A 20078-nucleotide genomic window follows, 5' to 3' on the forward strand; every position below is an offset into this window, starting at 1 on the left:
GTATATTGGCAGACATAATATGTACTCAACAAGCCTGCTGGAAGGGGTAGTTGGAAAAGGCGGATACGGTCGGACACGGACGCGGACATGGACATTTTCAAAAAGCATTATTACATTATATAACAGTTATTTTTCATACCTAACGCTGTTTTCACAGCAGTCTTCGCTTCCAGACCCAGGCGTTGATCTTGTCATAGCGCTTATCCATTTATAAGCGCACGTGTGAAGGATTAGATCAGCACTCCACAGCATGCCAAAGACCATATAGTGTTGTACACATGCTCTAAAGTCTAACACAGAGTTATATAGTTGCTTGTATGCCCCATGGGTCACATGTCAAATCACCGAGAAATTGTAGGGTCACCTCTCGGATTTTGACGAAACTTGGTGTGTTGGTAGTACCTATGGGGCTCATCACCCATACCAATTTTTAGTCTCATACACCACATAGTTTCTGATTTATGACCACAAATATTCATGAAAAATTGGTCTGTCTTGAGTTATAAAATCAACTGTAGCTCACCACTGTGTTAATACTTTAAAATAAATTTTTCAGTGATTAAAGACTGTTAATTGATCTTTCAAGTAATCCAAGAACTATGGGATATCAATTTAATCATGATTCAAAAAGGCTCCATTAAAAACTTTAACCCTTAATATTTCAAAAAGTGCTGCTTCAAATTCTTTGAATTTTTTTAGTAAATAACAGTTAGGTTATGGTCTATTGTTGGTAAGATTTTTGTGGTGGGACCACAATGGGTTCAAGATATATAATTAAATATGTTGTGGTATGTAGTGGAATTTTGTAGTCTATTATTGCTATATGGGAGTGTACACCTCTAATAACCACTGTTGATAAGGCCATGCCAACTTTGTCTTACACAATGAAGGTGTCCAAGTACAGTGCAACCTGTATTAGTGACCACCGGTATTGAAAGACCACCTTTGTGCTACAATTTATTTAGTTGTATAGTTTTCAAATGCAGCCAGCTTATATAGCTTGCAAAGGCAGTACAATGACCAGCTAATGATACCACGTTAGTTGTTCAATTGAGCATGCAGCAACGTACCTGCTGCTTACTTTGGGTATTCTAATAATAAAGATTATTCGAGACAACAGGGACATTGCTTTCAACTCCCACATACAATCCATGGTACAAGAAAACTGCACTCTTTTGTGCCAATCTCAGATAGCAGAGTGGAAATGAAATTTTACTCATAATCTGATGTTTTCAGGAAAGAGAGAGTTGCTCTAGTAAAGAATGAAGCTTCACCAGAATCAATTGCTGGATTTGTCACTTGTTGACATGAAGAGAATCGGTGGTTAGCTTGCGTGCTTGAAGTTTGCAGTGACACTAGTAAGGAAGTAAAGCTGACATTTCTGTATCCACACGGTCCATCAAACTCATTCAAGTACTCAGAGCCCCAGAATATCCACACTATACCAATGGATGACCTCTCGTAGACCCAAGGACAAGAAGTGGTTGTGTGTATATACTCTTACAAAAAAGAAATGACTTTTGCTACCAAACAGCATCACACTGTATCACCACTGTATCACCACAGTAACAAACTTGTATTACATGCCTTTGTCACAACCTGCTGTATATGAATCCATTTAACTTGCAGTTGAATCAAAGAGTTTTGTGTGGATGTAAATCTAAATCAGCAGAATGGGCTTCAAGGTGTGCAATACTGCATGGGATATCTACTATAATACCGCAAACACCGCTAGCTACCTATCTCATAACCCCATAGAGACCCCATGCTGAAACTTTTACAACTAATAGGTGAATGTCTGACAAGTATCCACAAAATGTTCTAATCAGCACTTTATGGTAGAGCAAAGGTCAAACATGGTTAATAATCAACTTCATCAAATTACGCTGTTAAATATATACCTTTGAGCTTTAAAGTGGTGTAAAAAACACCCAGGTTATGATGCTTTGAATGGTTACAAATACAGGAAAAAAATAGAATACCAAATAAGCCATTTCTGGGAAGCCATACAAGCAATAGGTGAAGGGACACATGATCACTTGGGATACCCACACACCAATTTCATCCAATTCTGAGGGGATCATGTGCAAAACTTTGGTGAACTGATATGGAATTACCCATACAGTAAATCCAACTAAAAAAAGTACAGCACAAAGGTGTTCTTTCCATACAGGTGGTCACTAATACAGGTTGCACTGTACTTGGACACCTTCACTGTGTAAGACAAAGTTGGCATGGTCTTATCAGGAGTGGTTATTAGAGGTGTACACTCCCATATAGCAATAACAGACTACAAAATTCCACTACATACCACAACATATTTAATTATATATCTTGAACCCATTATGGCCCCACCACAAAACTTTTATCAACAATAGACCATAACCTAATTGTTATTTACTAAAAAATTCAAAGAATTTGAAGCAGCACTTTTTGAAATATTAAGGATTAAAATTTTTAATGGAGCCTTTTTGAACCTTAATTAAATTGATATCCCATAGTTTTTGGATTACTTGAAAGATCAATCAACAGTCTTTAATTGCTGAAAATTTTATTTTAAAATATTAACACAGCGGTGAGCTACAGTTGATTTTGTAACTCAAGACGGACCAATTTTTCATGAAATATTCAAAATATTTGTGGTCATAAATCAGAAACTATGTGGTGTATGAGACTAAAAATTGGTATGGGTGATGAGCCCCATAGGTACTACAAACACACCAAGTTTCGTCAAAATCCGAGAGGTGACCCTACAATTTCTCGGTGATTTGACATGGAATGACCCCCATGCAACTTAGCTCAGCAGGCAAAATCCACAATCTTACGCCTTTTAGTATAAGGCGCAGGCGCTTATACCAAGTGTGGAGGGTTTCAAGGACCTGGCCTACGAGATTAGGTTGGGACATGCTAGATTAATCTCCATGACTCTGAATTAGATTTCTAGAGCACATATGCAACACTATATGGTCTTTACAGTGCTATAGTCCGTACGCATTCACCTGAGCCCCAGCCAATGGTGCCAAATATAGTAATATCAAAGAGGTGAACACATGTTCACTCCCAATGGTTTTGTACTGGAACAAGCATGTTTTTATGTTGTAAACATGTTTGCGCGCCTGAATCCTCCATACTAAATGTATGGGGGGATATTTATAAAGCCTCATAACTCACTTGTTCTTGCTGGTATCAAAGCGCTTTTTGGTTTCACAGCGCTACTAAATGTTTGAGCAGCTGGCCCTTGTAACAAGAATTATTAACAAGAAATGAGGGCTCAGGTGAACATAAACAGACTATAGTGTATCCTTCGCACATGCGCTTATATATGGATAAGCGCTACGACAAGATCGACTCCTGGGTCTGGAAGCGAATGCTGCTGTAAAAACAGCGTTTGTAGGAAATATTTAGAACATTTTTTGTAATATAAGCTAAATTTAATGTATGATGTAATATACAAGTCACGTGATAAAAACAGTCCAGAGTAACCGCTAAATTCGTAACATGGCGCCCAACTTGGTGGAAGTAACCTGTTGAGAACTGGCTGGATAGAGATGAGCGAAGCATTGGAAAGAGTGAAGAAGCGCCGGAGCGGACATAGAGGAGTTGTTACAAAGTATTTAAAGGAGGCGAAACACATCCTGGGAAGTGATGCCGATTTGGACGAGAAGCGCCTAGTGAAGGTGAAGGCGTTATCCGAAATACTAAAAGAGAAGTTTGATCTATTGAACACTCTGGACGAGGAAGTGTTAGCGACTTGCCCGACTGAAGACATCGAAAGAGAAATCGAAGAAGCAGAGGACATCAAGTGTAGAATCGTGGAAATACGTACTGAACTAGACGGCCATCTGAATTCAGGAAAAGGTGGAGAGAAGAAAACTGGTGAGGTGATAGAAAAAGGTGTTGAATCTAATTCAAGTGTAAATGAAAAACGTGTTGAATCACGTGACGGGTCGAAGGAGCGCGATAAATCAGGTGCACCCGCAACTCTATTGGAAGCACGCGACCACGAATCAATGGATATTGTGAAACCTAAGCTGCCGAAGATAATGCTACCTAAGTTCAATGGTGAAATCGTCAAGTTTAGAGGGTTCTTGGATAGATATGAGAGTGCTGTCCACAATAACCCTTCGTTATCGGCGGTCGATAAATTCAATTATCTACACGCACTACTGGAAGGCGCGGCAGCACAAAGCATACAAGGACTAGCATTAACTGAAGCCAACTATCAGGCGGCAATTGAACTGTTGAAGAGTCGTTTCAGTAATACACAGCAAGTGATCGCCGCACATATGGACAAGCTGTTAAAACTACCCGCTTGTGCTGGAGAGAAGACTCAACAGCTCCGTGCCATTTATGATAAGGTGTGTGTAAATGTACGAGGTCTGGAAGCACTAGGAGTTGGTGCAGAACAATACGGCAGCTTCCTAATACCTGTTATTATGGCTAAACTACCAGTTGAAGTAAGGCTACAAATAGCTAGAATTACAACAAATGATGTGTGGAAGATTGAAGATTTGCTTCACATCATAAAGGGAGAGGTAGAAGCCAGGGAGATAAGTGATGCTGTGAAGGTAAATGAAAGGAAGTATACAGACATTACACACAAGAGTGGTGCGGGAAATATGGGAACAGCTTCATCACTGACTGTGAGAGACCAAGGTCCTAGGAGAAGAAATGCGTATATTGTGGGGAAGATCATTACTCAGCCTCATGTGAAAAGGTTAAAGATGTGTCAGTACGTAGGGACCTAATCAGAAAGGATGGAAAATGTTTTGTTTGCCTAGCCAAAGGGCACCGTGCAGCACAATGTCGTAGTACTAAGCGATGCCGTAAGTGCAATAACCAACACCACCAATCACTTTGTGAGGTACCACAACATTCATCAGAAACACAGCAACCAGAAGTGAACATTACTGATAGTTCCTTGACAACAAGTACGAGAAGTAAAAGAGTGGTATTGCTTCAAACAGCTCAAGCCTATGCCTACGCTTCTAATGGAGAAATGGTACCAGTGAGAGTTTTATTTGACAACGGAAGTCAAAGGTCCTATTTAACAAATTCCTTGAAGATAAGGCTTGGCTTAAAACCACAAAGGAAGGAAGTAGTGAACTTCAATGTGTTTGGTAATAATGGTTTTAAAAGACAGACTTGTGACCTTGTGACGATTAAGCTTCAAACCAAAGAGAGCGAAGATATTCAATTGACAGCTCTTGCCTTTCACACGATATGCTCACCACTTCCCAGAGCGGTCAACATTCACCAGTATCCCTCATTACAGAGCTTAGACCTGGCGGACTGTCTGACAACAACTGATACTGTGAGTAATCATGATTCTAATGTAGATGCGTTGATTGGGTCAGATTTTTACTGGGAACTAGTTTTGGGAGAAGTGAAGAGGCAAGAGAATGGGTTGGTTGCCATTAGTAGCAAATTTGGATGGCTTGTATCTGGGCCCATTAGAGATGTTGGGGTAGGTAGTGTTGTCACACATTCTAATCTAGTACTACAAGGACCAAGTACTGTACCAGGCACAACTGACAATGAAGATAAGTTGGAGAACGAGTTGCGACGTTTTTGGGACATTGAGTCACTCGGCATCATTGATGAGCCAACTCCTGAAGAAACCATGGAAGGCTTTCCGCCACAAATCACCTTTGATCTTCTTCAGTGCCGATATAAGGTGGGGCTACCTTGGAAGTGGAGTAAGCCCAGTTACACAAATTATGGACTTTGTGTCAGACGTCCCAATCAGTTAAAGGTATGTTTACAGAAGGAACCAACAATGTTCAAAGAATACGATGATACATTTAAGACACAGTTAGCCAGTGGCATTATTGAGCCTGTTCCCTTAGCTGAGCTAGAGGCAGCACCCAGTCATTTTCTTCCACACCATGGAGTTATTCGAGAGGATAGAGACACAACAAAGCTCAGAATTGTGTTTGATGGTTCTGCCAAGACTGATTCTAAATTGTTTTCACTAAATGATTGCCTTGAGAAGGGGCCTAATTTGACACCACTCATTTTCGATGTTTTGCTAAAGTTTAGAGAACATAAAATTGGCATTACTGCCGATATCGAGAAAGCATTTCATCAGATACTGATTAAACCAGAGGACCGAAACATGCTGCGATTGATCTGGTATGAGATTATAGACTCAGTGCCAATGAAATGGTACAGTACAGGTTTTGTAGACTTGTGTTTGGGTTGACACCGAGCCCAGCCATATTGAGAGGGGTCATCCAACATCACTTACTACTGCATCAGAAGGATTATTCTCAAGTGGCACAATTCTTACTAGATTCCCTATATGTTGATGACTTACCTGGAGGCACCACTGACCCTACAAAAGGTTTTGAATTTTATCAATTGGCTGAGGAACTTATGGCAAAGGGAGGGTTTAATTTGAGAAAGTGGAGAACAAACAACCAGTCTTTCAGAAACAGATAAATGAAGCAGAAGGGAATGAAGGAGATGTCAATGGTGTTGTAAGAATTTTAGGGCTCAGTTGGGACAATGAAGTAGATTGTTTTGTCTTCCAGTTTGATGATTTAATTTCATTGTTAACTCATTGCCACCAACAAAGAGGTCTCTTTTGAAGGTGTCAGCAAAGATTTTTGACCCGTTGGGTTTCCTCAGCCCCATTACAATTGGAGCGAAGATACTGTTTCAGCAGGTGTGTATTAGCAAGATAAAATGGGATCAATCATTGGATGGCGAAGCTTTAAGGAAATGGAATCAGCTGCCAAAGGAGTTTGAATTGTTAGCAAAGGTTAAGATCCCTAGATGTTATGTGAATCGCAGTGAACAGCATGTTACTTATGAATTACATGGTTTCAGTGACGCCTGTGAACGAGCGTATGCTGCTGTTGTATATCTCAGAATATGCTATGAAGGAGACAGTGTTGAAGTTAGTTTTGTGGCCTCCAAGACACGTGTAGCCCCAATGAAAAAGCAGGGTATCCCTCGGTTAGAGTTGATGGGTGCTACGCTTTTAGCAAGATTGCTAAGTACAGTGAAGACAGTACTTCAGCCGACACTGGGTGAAATGAATTCTTATTGTTGGGTGGATTCATACACGGCCTTGTGTTGGATTAGGAATAACCGCTGCTGGAGACAATACATACAAGGCAGAGTTAATGAGATCAGAAATTTGACAGACCAAGAATCTTGGAGATTCTGCCCAGGAAAGGAAAATCCGGCAGACTTACCTTCTCGCTCAGGTGGGGCCATGGATTTAATGAATAACAGAACGTGGTGGAACGGACCAAGCTTCCTTCAACAGGGGTCAGAGAACTGGCCTGATCTGCCTACCAGCTTTGATGTGGAAAGTGCTAATGCAGAACTTGTAAAGAACTCTACAACAATAGTTCACTCCTTGGTTACCACATCCAGACAAGTAGCAACACCCAACATTGATTTAGAAGCGATTATTTCACTAGAACGGTACAGTACAAGATTGAAGTTATTACGTGTTACTGCACTTATTTTACGAATTGTGGACAGGGTAAAATCAAGCAAACGAAGTGAAGAGAATTTGACTGCTGAAGGTATTTCTAAAGCAGAGCAGATGTGGACCAAGACAGTACAAAAGCAGTGCTTCTCTCAGGAGTGGCAAGAATTAACAAGAGGTATAAAGGAAGTCAGAATGAAGCAAATCATCTTGTACCTAGACACTCAGGGAATAATCCGTTGCAAGGGAAGGCTTGGTGAATCATCACTCTCTGAAGGAGCCAACAATCCGATTTTGTTGCCAGCAAAACACAAGTACACAACTTTACTGATCTCAGAATATCACAAGGTCGTCCACCACAATGGGATAAGAGAAACATTGAATGCAATACGTCAGACATACTGGATTATACGAGGACGTGAGTCTGTCAAAAAGGTGATCAGAAGGTGTGTTCTATGTCTGAAGTTTGAAGGTAAACCCTATACCTCTTCAGTGCAACCTGATCTTCCTGGAGAGAGAGTAAGTGATGGACCGCCATTTATACACACAGGTGTAGATTTTGCTGGACCACTATATGTCCAATCTAACAGTCAGCAACGGAAGGTATATTTGTGTTTATATACGTGTGCTTCAACCAGGGCTGTCCATCTGGAGAAAACTGAAGATCTTTCTGCTGTATCATTCCTTCAATCCTTTAGACGATTCACAAGTAGACGAGGGTTACCATCAACAATTCTTTCAGATAATGCAAAAACATTTAAGTCTGCCTCTGCAGAAATTAAGAAGATTGTTAGATGTAAGGAAGTACAAACCTACATGGTGAATAATCAGATTCAATGGAAATTCATAGTGGAGAAGGCACCATGGTGGGGTGGGTTTAGGGAGAGGATGGTAGGAATCACGAAAAGATGTTTGAAGAAGACCATTGGCAGATCCACACTAGCATTTGAGGAGTTACGGACCAATGTAGTTGAAATTGAAGGAACAATCAACAATCGCCCTTTAACTTATATGTATGATGATGTAGAGGGAGTGTCACAACCGTTGACTCCAGCTCATTTGATCTATGGCCGACAGATAATAAAGGGCCCCAGTCAACGTCAATTTGAAATAGCAAATGCAAACAAGTCGCTTACAAGAAGAGCGAAACATCAGTTTAAGTTGTTAAATGATTTCACACAACAGTAGCGAAGGGAATATCTGCTGGGTCTACGGGAACATAGTAATTGCAGCAGAGAAGGTCATGGACAGTCACGACGGACAACTGTTAAGCCAGGAGACATAGTTATTCTAAAGGATGACCTCACCCACCGGATTTGGTGGAAGCTGGCAAGAGTAGTGGAACTGATCACAGGAAGAGATGGACAGACCAGAGCAGTAAAAGTTCTCGTTTTGAATCAGGAGAAGAAAGCCTCAACTTTACGCAGACCTATACAGCACCTCATTCCTCTTGAGGTATCAATGGAACATTGACTGATCGATAGGACAATGAATTCTTTATGGTAGTGATAGTAACTTGATTACTTGGGGTAATCAACCCCTGGCAGTGTAGGAAACATTTAGAACATTTTTTGTAATATAAGCTAAATTTAATGTATGATGTAATGTACAAGTCACGTGATAAAAACAGTCCAGAGTAACCGCTAAATTCGTAACAGCGTTAGGTATGAAAAATAACTGTTATATAAATGTAAAAATACCTTTTGAAAATGTTCGTGTCTGCGTTTGTGTCCGTGTCCGTGTCCGTGTCCGACCGTATCTGCCTTTTCCAACTACCCTGCTGGAAGGTTTAGGGTGGTATCAAAGTGACCGTCTTGCAATGACAGTTATTACAATCACATATTTACACATGCTTTAAGGGTATGTTATGATGTTAACACTTGTCAGCAGGAGTAATTTATGGTTTACCAAGTGGGTGGGCAATAACCAGTTTAAGGTTCTTCACCAGTTATTCACTGGTTAATAACTGGTTATTTGCACACTGGTGTACAGCACTATATGGGACACCAGTGTGGGCTCCATTTCCATACCAGCATTTCAAATGTCTGGCTTTAGATTTAAAAAATGTCTAATCTTTAATCTAGAGCGCATATATTGTCCATTATGAATTAGCATTTTGTACCAAGTGTACACATGTTGGAGCGTTGCTCATAAGGTAACTTACCAATACTAACATTGATGGTCTTATTATCACTTCCAATAGGATTAGTCACAGTACACGTGTATGTTCCACTATCACTTGTAGTAACACTATTAATGGTATAATCAGATTGGAACACTGCACTAGTATCAGTATGAGTCACTGTAGTAACACTAGGAGATGGTGTTATTGGAGTACTATCCTTCCTCCAAGTGAATGTGTCTGGGGGAGAACCTCGTGAGGTACAGGACAAAGTGAGGGGAGAACCAACATCAACTGTTACATTAGATGATGATGGAGGGTCTATCATTGGAGCAGCTGTGTAGAGAGATGAAAGATGGTTAACAATGAGGTGATGGGGTACACATCAAGTGACTTACTTCTTCCACTAAAGTACACACCCACCCTCATGGTCTGTTCCATCATTGAACTGTTCATCATGATACATGAGTAAACACCTTCTTCAGTAGTAGTGAATGTTCCACACTGAAATAAGTCGATTCCTCCTGGAAATAACATATCGTTTGTTGCACGTACTTGAAATACAGAACGACCACAGCTGGCATTAACAGGTATTTGAGCTCCATTAAGGTACCATCCACCCAGTTCAGTACTACTGTCAGCACCAGAAGGTCCCAGTCCAGTAGCACAACGAAAAAACGTATTACGGTCATTAAATGTAAATGGTTGAGTAAAATTTGAATAGTCAGTAATTTGATTCTCAGCCCGGAACATGAAAGGTCTAAACATTGCAATACCTAATATGTACACAATCAGATCACTTACATACATATAATGATGATGTACATAAACTATGAATATACAAACAGTAAATACCATCTTACCCATTCCAGTGGTAAAATAATTATTTGGAAAATCTACCATGGGCATGCTTAGCAGTTTCTATGCATCTCACCTTTAAATGCATAGGTAACCCATGAAACCAAGTTTCATCCTTGAGCTTTTTATAGGAATGTATTATTTTAAAAGCCATTGGATTGAGTACAACAAGTGAGGCAATAGCGTCACCAAATTTAACAAAAAAAAATTAAAACTAATTAGCTAATAAGCTTATAACTCTAACATGCAATATTTCACATCTGATTTAGCACAACTTTTGTTTTACCTACATTACGTACATATACACTACAGAAAGCAGCTTTGGAGTCTTTTTATCATACTTATTGGTAACAATTAGTACAATCAAAAATTATTAATTTAAAGCTAATTAGGGACCCAGTGAAATAAAGTAATGAAACAAGGGATGTGAATGATCATACAGTACAATAGTACTATACAGTGGAACCTCTCTTATCCGGGCGGTCTGGTACCTACTACTGTCTGTATCTCAGAAATATCCGTAACTAAGAATAACATGCTATTATGCTAAAGTGACTAACTTAAATACAAGTAATGTTGTTATTGATATCAGTTAGTGTTATATATGCAGTTTAGCAGGCAGAGGGGGAAGTCACTACAGAGCAGTCATGGTCACTCCCCTGGGCTGTAAAAATGCATTATCACCTAGCAACCAAGTGGTAGTTATTAGTAGTACAATAAACAAGCCATCAAACAGGTAAACAACAGCCTTTAGGCTCCCTCCTTGTGCTTTCATCTAAACCAAATTTCATTATGGTCAATAAACTACAAGCCACATGACCAATTTGGGCTGTCCAGACAATGGAGGTGCCTGGACAATGGAGGTGCCCGGACAATGGAGGTGCCCGGACAATGGAGGTGCCCAGACAATGGAGGTGCCCGGACAATGGAGGTGCCCAGATAATAGAGGTGCCCGGATAATAGAGGTCCGGATAAGGAAGGTTCCACTGTATAGTAGGGACCACAAAGGTGTGGGCATGGCCCATGAAACAACATCACCCAAAAACCAGCCTCACTTTTACCTGACGATGATGAAGCAATTTAAAACTAAGCCCAAACAAGTCTTCAGATCAACCCGAAACACTTTCAGCAAGTTGCCATTAAAAAACAATTTTTTTAAAATTATAAAATGGAATTTTCTTCTGACTGACTGAGTATCTGACTGACTGATGCCTTCAGACAAGCATAACTTCATAACGACTAAGGCTACAGGCTTAATTTTTTCACTGTTCAACGTCACTTCAGCCAGACACGTGACTTTTGGAATACCGCAGTATGTACACTGTATCCTTCATATACTTACCAGTGTCCTCCTTTGTGTCCAATTCATCTTTGCTGGCAGCAAAAGGTGTCGATTTGGCGGTAGCACGTGATGGCTTCCCTTTGTAATGGAAATCATCAGTATTTTTCATAGTGGCTACTTTGATTGCACAGATACTTTTTGAAAAGCTCTTGATTTGTAATGCTCTACAATGGGCAACAATGAAGCATAATGGATACTTTACTTTTCAGACGATAATTAATAGCTGGGGCACACGGTGCCATTTTTTCGTTTCATGCTGTATGCATGGGTTCATCATCATACTAATTTTATTTTACAAAAAAAGTTAACAAACAAATGCACAAAAATTTGGAATTTTCAACTAGAGTAGGGACCATAGCATATCAATAAAAAGTACTGAAACAAACTGGAGTAGAGCATGGTATTAAATCACATAAAACAATAAGAAGTGTTATATCCCTACTGTGCTCAAGACACCATAACGGTAGGGATAGAACACTTCTTATTGTTTTACTGTGATTTAACCCTCTCACTGCCACAACCACCATATGGCAGTTTCGATACATAAACGCCTGTAGCATCACATTCTAAATGCTCTGTAATTTCAATCAAGCGTTTTAGTAGCCCCTGCACTTATCCTGTAGTGGACACGCTCTTAAGTCAACAAGAACAGGGATAACCGGTCTCTCGTGCGCTATCGTGCAGTTAGATGATGCAGTCATGTACTTTCGGAATGTCAATAACAAGCATTGTGGACGATTCTTTGAAGTGATAATGGCACCACTAAAAAAGAGGAACAGTAAGGAGAGGGACTACATAGGTTGGAGTGGCATGTTGCTACTTTTGTACGCCTCGAAACAGTGACATCATGGCTGTATGCGCATGCACACTTGCTGAAATGCTGGAAAACCAGACTTGGAGATAATTGCTTCAACTGTAAACAGGTTAGCAATGTTTATTGTGTTATTATAAATAGTGCTAGCCTGTAAAGCTGTGAAATTTCACGTTTGGTTTAACCTTGATCGAGTTTTGCACTTTAAAGGTATATAATGGCTTTTTGATTGCTCTTGTGTAAACAATTCGATAATCGAATTCCTTGGTCTATAGTGAGTAAAATGATATATAGTTTTATAGGATTATATGGTATGGTATGTAAGTTATAGCAGTTTAGGAGCAGTAGATTGGACCCTCTACAAATTTGGCGGTGAGGGGGGTTTTAATATCGCACTACTCCAATTTGTTTCAGTACTTTTTATTGATGTGCTTTGGTCCCTACTCTAATTGAAAATTCCAAATGTACTTGTGGTAATACAACATAGCTATATTGGCATGTTTTTTGCTCAATGCCAATTGCATGCAAAATAGGGATTTTTCCACATAGCTATGCAATATCATGCATCATTCACACTATATCCCTTGTTCATTACATTATATCACTAAATACCTACTTTATTTTTACACCGGTGCATGCCCACAGCTGGCCAAAGGCCGTACACCTGGTTTACTTAAATTGTTTTCGGAAAAGTGTGTGTGTGTGTATGTGTGTGTACCTATCTATCTACCTATGTTTGTCCATACACACCCACTGTTAATGGTAAAAGCAACTTTCACATAAAAAGTAAAAGCAAAATGAAGTCTGTATAAACCTCCAAACAGGTGAACTTTGCTCTGAGGTGATTTCTTTCCGGCAGTCTGAAATACAGGTATGGCGACTCCCCCAAGACTTTGTGAATTACCTTCCATTCAGGTTCTACAGGCATTTAACAACTGAAAAAACAATAGTGCAGGCCTCGTAGACTAGCAGGAATAGCCTATCCCTTTGAGTTGAAAGAGGACGTGTCCCTTACATACGTGAATGAAAACGAAGAGCAGTTTTGAAACTTTGTTGAGAGAATTTGCATGATAGTCGAACTAAAACAGTTTAGAAGATACTTCTTCTGTGCATAATATATTATTAAAAGCGGTTCGTTTAAATAATGTTTAAAATACCTTTAAACCTAGTTAATGTTGAGAACGACAGCAGCACCAGACAATCCACCATAGAGTGTGACAGCAAATGGGATCGACGGGCACTAATTAGAATAGCTGTGCACTAATAGGAATAGTGACTTTGCGCATGCGCACTAACATGTGATCAAGAAGTAGAAGCTGACGCTAACGCTTGACAACAAAAACATCATGCCAACGAGATCGCAGTCAAAAACGACGCCAGCACAGAAGAAGACCCGGAACACGGAGACGACTTCGACGGGATCACAGTCGAAAATGACGCCACCGCAGAAGATGCCAGTACAGAAGAGGAGCCGGAATACGGAGACCACTTCGACTAGCAAAAAGACAATTCCGCAGAAGATGCCCCCAGCTGGAAACAAGAGTACTGCTACCGGTACGAAGAGGAAGCGTACAAATAGCGGCAGCAACCCGAGTCAGAAGAGAACAAAGACGGGGAGTTCTTCGGAAGCACGCCCTTTGACAACAGCCGACATTCCAAGGATAGTTGCAGCAGTCGCCGATGCCCACTGGCGTGAGGTACCGGATGCAAGGAAAGGCAGCCGACACACACGTAGGGATGGTAACAGCTCTAGAAGAGTGTCTTCGACAGCACGCCATCAGAGCTGAGACGAGTCGCCCAGCAGTGAATCCCAGTCCAGTTCAGAGGAAGATGCGGAGCACGAAGACTTTGGTAAGTAGTTGCACAACATACTGTACAGTTCTTTAGTATACAGTGTACCCTATATAATGACAACCTATATAGCGTTCTATATAAAGCACACTTGTAATGTTTTGTGTGATCTCGTGGTAGCTCTATATAAAGCACACCATATACAGTAGCTAACTATGTAAATGCATTAACAAACTTCACGGCAAGCTGCAGCACCAATACCTATATTGCACATTATGCTCCCTTGATAAACTGTCTGCATACAGCCTGCTTTCTCCTATCTCCTTAGCCTTTGATGAGCTTCCTGATGGCGAGCAGATACCTCATGTTCAGGAGTTAGAGGATGACCTTATTAGCATTGACAGCTCCAGCTCAGGGTCTGTCTACTCATCCAAGAAGCTGCACCCACCAGTACTGATCAGCAACGGCATCCCCCCCGTCCCCCTCAAAGTTGTGAAGCGGGTGGAAGAAGGCCTATTTGTGGAGATGGCAGAGCTTCATCCCAATTACCTGGAGTCAGTGGACTTCAACTCAGGTGATCAGCCCACAGGATCACACAGGCGACCCCCGGAAGTCTTCGACATTGTGGATTGGATCCAGTGCTTCGGCATATACATGGCCATAATATCTCGTCGTAAACCAAAACGCATCGCTGACTTGATTGGCTATCAAAACATTATAATCGGGGCTTCTCAGCTCTGCCATGAGAGACAATGGATCCTGTATGACCGCCGCTTTCACCTCAAAGCATCTGCTTCCCGCACCAAACAGTGGTCTGTAATTGACATCACCATCTGGAACACAGCATTCCCAGACGGGGCAATCAGAAGGCACCAGGCTCAGGGCCCCAACATTCACCCACCTCCTCTCAATTACTCTCAGCGACCACTTCGCCAAAACCAGCCCCCTCCCAAGAAAATGGCAATCTGCTTAGATTGGAATGATAGCCCCAATGGGTGCACTCGGACAACTTGCCGTTATGAACACGTGTGTTACAGATGTGTTCACAGCCCCAAGGAGCAAGATAGGCAGCATAAGGCATCCCAATGCCCAGCTACCCAACGTGTAAACAAGCAAGCTGAAAGACGACCCCTGATGCCGTAAAGTACTCAACTTACTAATGACTGTGTTTTGTTTTTGTTTTTTTTGTTTGTCTTTTTTCTGGAACTACTCTGCTTACTCGCACAGCACACCACTTTAGGTAGCTATCGTGTTTGTTTCATGGTTTCTTATTAAATTTGAGTATCCACCTAAACATGAAAAAAGCATGAGTGTTGCTGCATCGGCATGAGAATGTTAGATATCCAGATTCAATTAGCACAAGCATGCACACATACAATTAGTAGCTACATACACATACATATATATACACGTATATATCGCCATCTTCCCCCTCTGTAGTGATGACAGAGGAGCACATTACTGGAGTCCACACTGAAGATGTGCGTTGCAACTATGAAAAATGGATTTCAGCGTGGTCATCCCACTTGGGCAGAACTCCGGCTACTGTAAGAGTTCCACCAGGGGCCACAGTAATCTCTACACCGCTGAGGGTAGACCATTGGAAAAGGATGTTGACAGACCACCCAAACAGGCCACTAGTGGATTTCTTCATCACTGGACTAACTGAGGGGTTTCGTATCGGTTTTAGAGATCAATCAACACCACTGAAGTCAGCTAAACGGAATTTAAGCTGTGCACTCCAGCACCCAGACGTAGTGCAGACTTATCTGACTGAGGAAATGGCACTCGGACGTGTAGCTGGCCCTTTTCCAAAATCCGTAGTCCCACAGGCACACGTCAGTCAGTTTGGGGTCATCCCTAAGAACCACCAGCCTAACAAGTGGAGGCTGATAGTTGACCTCTCTCATCCTATCGAGGGAAGTGATAATGTAGGAATCCCCAAGACGTTGTGTTCCCTGAAGTACATTACGGTAGACTCGGCAATTAAACATATCAAGCAGATTGGCCAGGGCACACTGCTGGCAAAAGTAGACATCAAGAGTGCCTTTCGCCTTCTACCGGTTCACCCAGCAGACCGCCATCTCTTAGCTATGAGATGGGATCAGCACATATTTATTGATACCTGCCTACCCTTTGGACTCAGGTCCGCCCCCAAGTTATTCAATATTTTGGCGGATCTACTGTCATGGATACTTGAACAACAGCAGGTCACACCAGTACTCCACTACTTGGATGATTTCCTGACGATGGGCCCCCCGCAGTTCCCCACATGTTCTAATCACCTATCTGAGATCAAGGATATATGCTCTACGCTGGGAATTCCCCTGGCTTTAGAGAAGGTTGAGGGACTCTCAGATTGCTTGACCTTTTTAGGGATTACACTAGACTCCCAAAGCATGCAGGCACGCTTGCCCGATGACAAGTTACAACGAATCCGCCTCCAAGTTGCTTCCTGGTTAACTCGAAAGAAAGCCACTAAAAGAGAGATACTTTCATTGGTGGGCCTTCTACAGCATGCTACTAAGGTAGTATCCCCAGGGAGGACATTCTTATCCAGAATGTACCGCACAGCAGCTCGCCTCAAGCGTCTGTCTTATTATACTCGCCTTAACACAGCCTTCCAGTCTGATTTAAGATGGTGGCACCTCTTTGCCTCTTCTTGGAATGGTCGCAGCTTCTTCAATTGTTCTCTCCCTGACCACGAGATACTCACCGATGCATCAGGAACCTGGGGCTGCGGTGCAGTCTTTGGGACTCAGTGGATGCAATTGGCGTGGTGCAACGAGTGGTCACGAAGGGACATCATGACCAAGGAGCTTGTCCCAATAGTTTTAAGCTGTGCCGTATGGGGGCCTTTACTATCTGGCTACAGAGTAGAATTCAAGTGCGATAACCGGAGCGTCGTTGATTCTATTAACAAAGTTCTTCCAAGGAACCAGTTACCATGCATTTGCTGCGATGTCTCTGGTTCTTCTCTGCTCATTTCGACATCAGAGTAGTTGCTTCCCATATCCCTGAAGCAGTAAACATTGCCGCGGACCAGCTCTCAAGAAATAAAGCAATGGAATTTCTTCAGGCAAACCCTCATGTCTCCAGAATCCCTGTGACGATACCAACACCCCTTTTAAAACTGGCATCACCCCAAAAGCAGGACTGGACTTCACCTTCTTTTCTGCGCCACTTCAAGCGAACCATGAACAGACTGCAGATCCACTCCTAGTGATCTGAATGCACCAGACAAACACCTCACACATAACTCAATGTAAGTTATAACTGTATACTGCACTTAGCCGCATGGTGTCTTTGTTCCCAAATGTATGATTGCATACTGTTCATTGAGAATGTTAATAATAGAATGCATTAAGTGCACACTGCTTATTCAGAATAAATAAATTTCTTTTTTAAATTTTAAAAAAATGCATAAGGGCACACTGTCATGGGGAATGTTTTAGATCACTGCAGGTCATTCACCTATAGGTGGCCACCAGCAGAATACCCACATCCGTGGGCTCCTCAGCAAAGCCCCAAAGCTCCTGCAAACTGGCTTGTCCAAGTCAAGCAGATCCACCTACATGGCTGGTCAAAGAAGATATCTTCACTTCTACAAGGCAGCAGGAATTAAGCCACTCCCTGCATCCGAAGGTGCTCTGACGCTGTTTACAACACACCTGGCAGTTTCCAATGTTTCCCATGGAACCATTAAAGTGTATTTATCAGCAGTTAGACACCTGCACATCTGTAAAGGACTGCAAGGCCATTTCAGCCAACAACTGACACCCTGGCTTCACCTCATCTTGAGAGGCATTAAAAAAGCGTCAGGTGATGTTCACTCAAGGAGGAAGCGTCTCCCAATCACCACTCAGCTACTCGGAAAAATCAGACATCTCCCGTCTAAACAACCCACCTATGACAACACCACCCTGAGGGCCATGTGCTGTCTTGCCTTCTTTGGCTTTCTAAGAGTCAGTGAATTCACAATCCCCTTAAAGGGCTCATACAACTCATCCCGCCACCTCTCACTTCAAGATGTCACGGTTGACAACAGAACCAACCCCGCCTACTTCAACTGTTTCTCAAGCAGTCAAAGACGGACCCATTCAAACAAGGTGCACAAGTCTACGTCGGTGCCACCGACACAACTATTTGTCCAGTTAAAGTAGTGCTATCTTACCTGGCAAGACGAAACAGTCGCCCAGGCCCTCTTTTCATCACCAAGGAAGGAAAAGGCTGGACAAACTCTATGTTCCGCTCAACTCTCCAAAGCCTTATGGGGAAACTGAAGTTAAACAGGCACCACTATAATACCCATAGTTTTCGTATAGGAGCAGCAACCTCGGCATCACTGGCAAACGTCTCAGACACCCACATCCAGATGCTAGGTCGCTGGAGAAGCAATGCCTTCCAGCGATATATCCGGCCTCCACCCACTGAAGTAGCTAAACTCTCCAAGTCAATTGCTACTGGGAATCAGTAGTACAACTAAACTACACAAACAGTTTTCTTTCGTTAGTGTATACATACTATGGAGTTACCCAAGTGCAGACTTCAAATTGTATGAATGTACATAATAATCATGTAAATATAATACATGTTATCAGTTGTGGGTGATGCCATACCTCTGCATCTGGATACCAGGCACTCACACAGGAACTTTGATACTTGGGTAAGGAAACACCTCCTCTCTATGTAGTTACGGAGGGTCTCCTTTTGTGGCTTAAGGGAAGGTACTTGGCACACAGAATGCCTCTGGATGCCAAATCCCTTCCTGGCCCAAGTATCGAGAATTGTTCCAGAAGTTTAGGGCCTTAGATATTTGACCTCAAAAACTAGAAAGAAATAATTTTAAAGAACCAAACATGGCAATCAGGGCAAAGTACATTTACCAAACCACCACCACAAACATCAGTTTGTGGGAGGCGAAGAACTTCTACTGGACTGACATCTTAGGAGCAAGGGCACATAAGAAAGGTTAGTCAAGTGACCAACATTAACAAGTGCTTGCTTAGCAGTGCATAGCAACATAATTGAAGAACAAAAAAATTTTATAAATTACAAAATCCGAAATTACAACAAGTTAATTAAGCAAAATCAAAAACCTACTAGCTAATAGCTTTTAGTTGCATGATTTTTACTCACAGGCTTTAGCCCCCTAGTGGTATAATTGGAATAAAACATAAGGGAATCATGCACTCATGCACAGACGTACACACACACACACACACACACACACACACACACACACACACACACACACACACACACACACACACACACACACACACACACACACACACACACACACACACACACACACACACACACACACACACACATACACGTACACATACACACACACGGATATATGTACATTCCATTCTAAATCAATAGTAAGGTCCTGGATTCGAAGAAATGGAACAGGCACAAACTCAGCTTCAGCAACATGTACATACGCATACATGATGCACGCACTCACACAAACTTTCCTTGATAATAACACCAATGTATTTGACAAATCATTTTATAAATTGCTATACTGTAGTGGTTTAGCATTACTAGATTTAATTTTTACAAAATCACCCACCACTATGTTAGCCAGGTGAAATATGATTGTGATAACTTTCCATATACTTGTGAACAGCCTTCCTAATGTAAGGTCTACAGGTATCTAATGTACCTGGTTTCCTGGCCCTTTAAAACTAACATT

At 41.7% G+C, this 20078-nt stretch overlaps 2 protein-coding genes across 2 annotated transcripts in view; one reads left to right on the top strand and one right to left on the bottom strand.

The window, feature by feature from the left end:
• The first annotated feature begins 3548 nt into the window (after window positions 1-3548).
• On the top strand, window positions 3549-8920 carry LOC136256575 (uncharacterized). The gene is made up of 5 exons (XM_066049552.1): window positions 3549-4643; window positions 4718-6135; window positions 6180-6381; window positions 6581-8566; window positions 8636-8920. The coding sequence occupies exons 1-5, from the start codon at window positions 3549-3551 to the stop codon at window positions 8918-8920; spliced, it is 4986 nt and encodes a 1661-aa protein (XP_065905624.1).
• A 635-nt stretch (window positions 8921-9555) lies between these two features.
• The window catches only part of LOC136256576 (hemicentin-1-like), a 160428-nt gene continuing 149905 nt past the window's right edge, over window positions 9556-20078 (bottom strand). Inside the window, exons 7-8 of the mRNA XM_066049553.1 lie at window positions 9968-10345; window positions 9556-9905 (exon numbers count right to left, since the gene is read on the bottom strand). Coding sequence (XP_065905625.1) covers window positions 9556-9905; window positions 9968-10345 — 728 coding nt within the window. The remainder of the gene's footprint in view (window positions 9906-9967; window positions 10346-20078) is intronic.

The sequence above is a fragment of the Dysidea avara genome, chromosome 5 (assembly GCF_963678975.1).
Source record: "Dysidea avara chromosome 5, odDysAvar1.4, whole genome shotgun sequence".
In the NCBI taxonomy this organism is placed as follows: Eukaryota; Metazoa; Porifera; class Demospongiae; order Dictyoceratida; family Dysideidae; genus Dysidea; species Dysidea avara.

Excerpts from the sequence above, each read along its gene's own strand:
- LOC136256575 (XM_066049552.1), top strand. The coding sequence starts at position 3,549 with ATGAGCGAAGCATTGGAAAGAGTGAAGAAGCGCCGGAGCGGACATAGA. Across the intron at positions 4,644-4,717 it reads GAACAGCTTCATCACTGACT|GTTAAAGATGTGTCAGTACG; the intron begins GTGAGAGACCAA and ends TCATGTGAAAAG. Across the intron at positions 6,136-6,179 it reads AACATGCTGCGATTGATCTG|GTTTTGTAGACTTGTGTTTG; the intron begins GTATGAGATTAT and ends GGTACAGTACAG.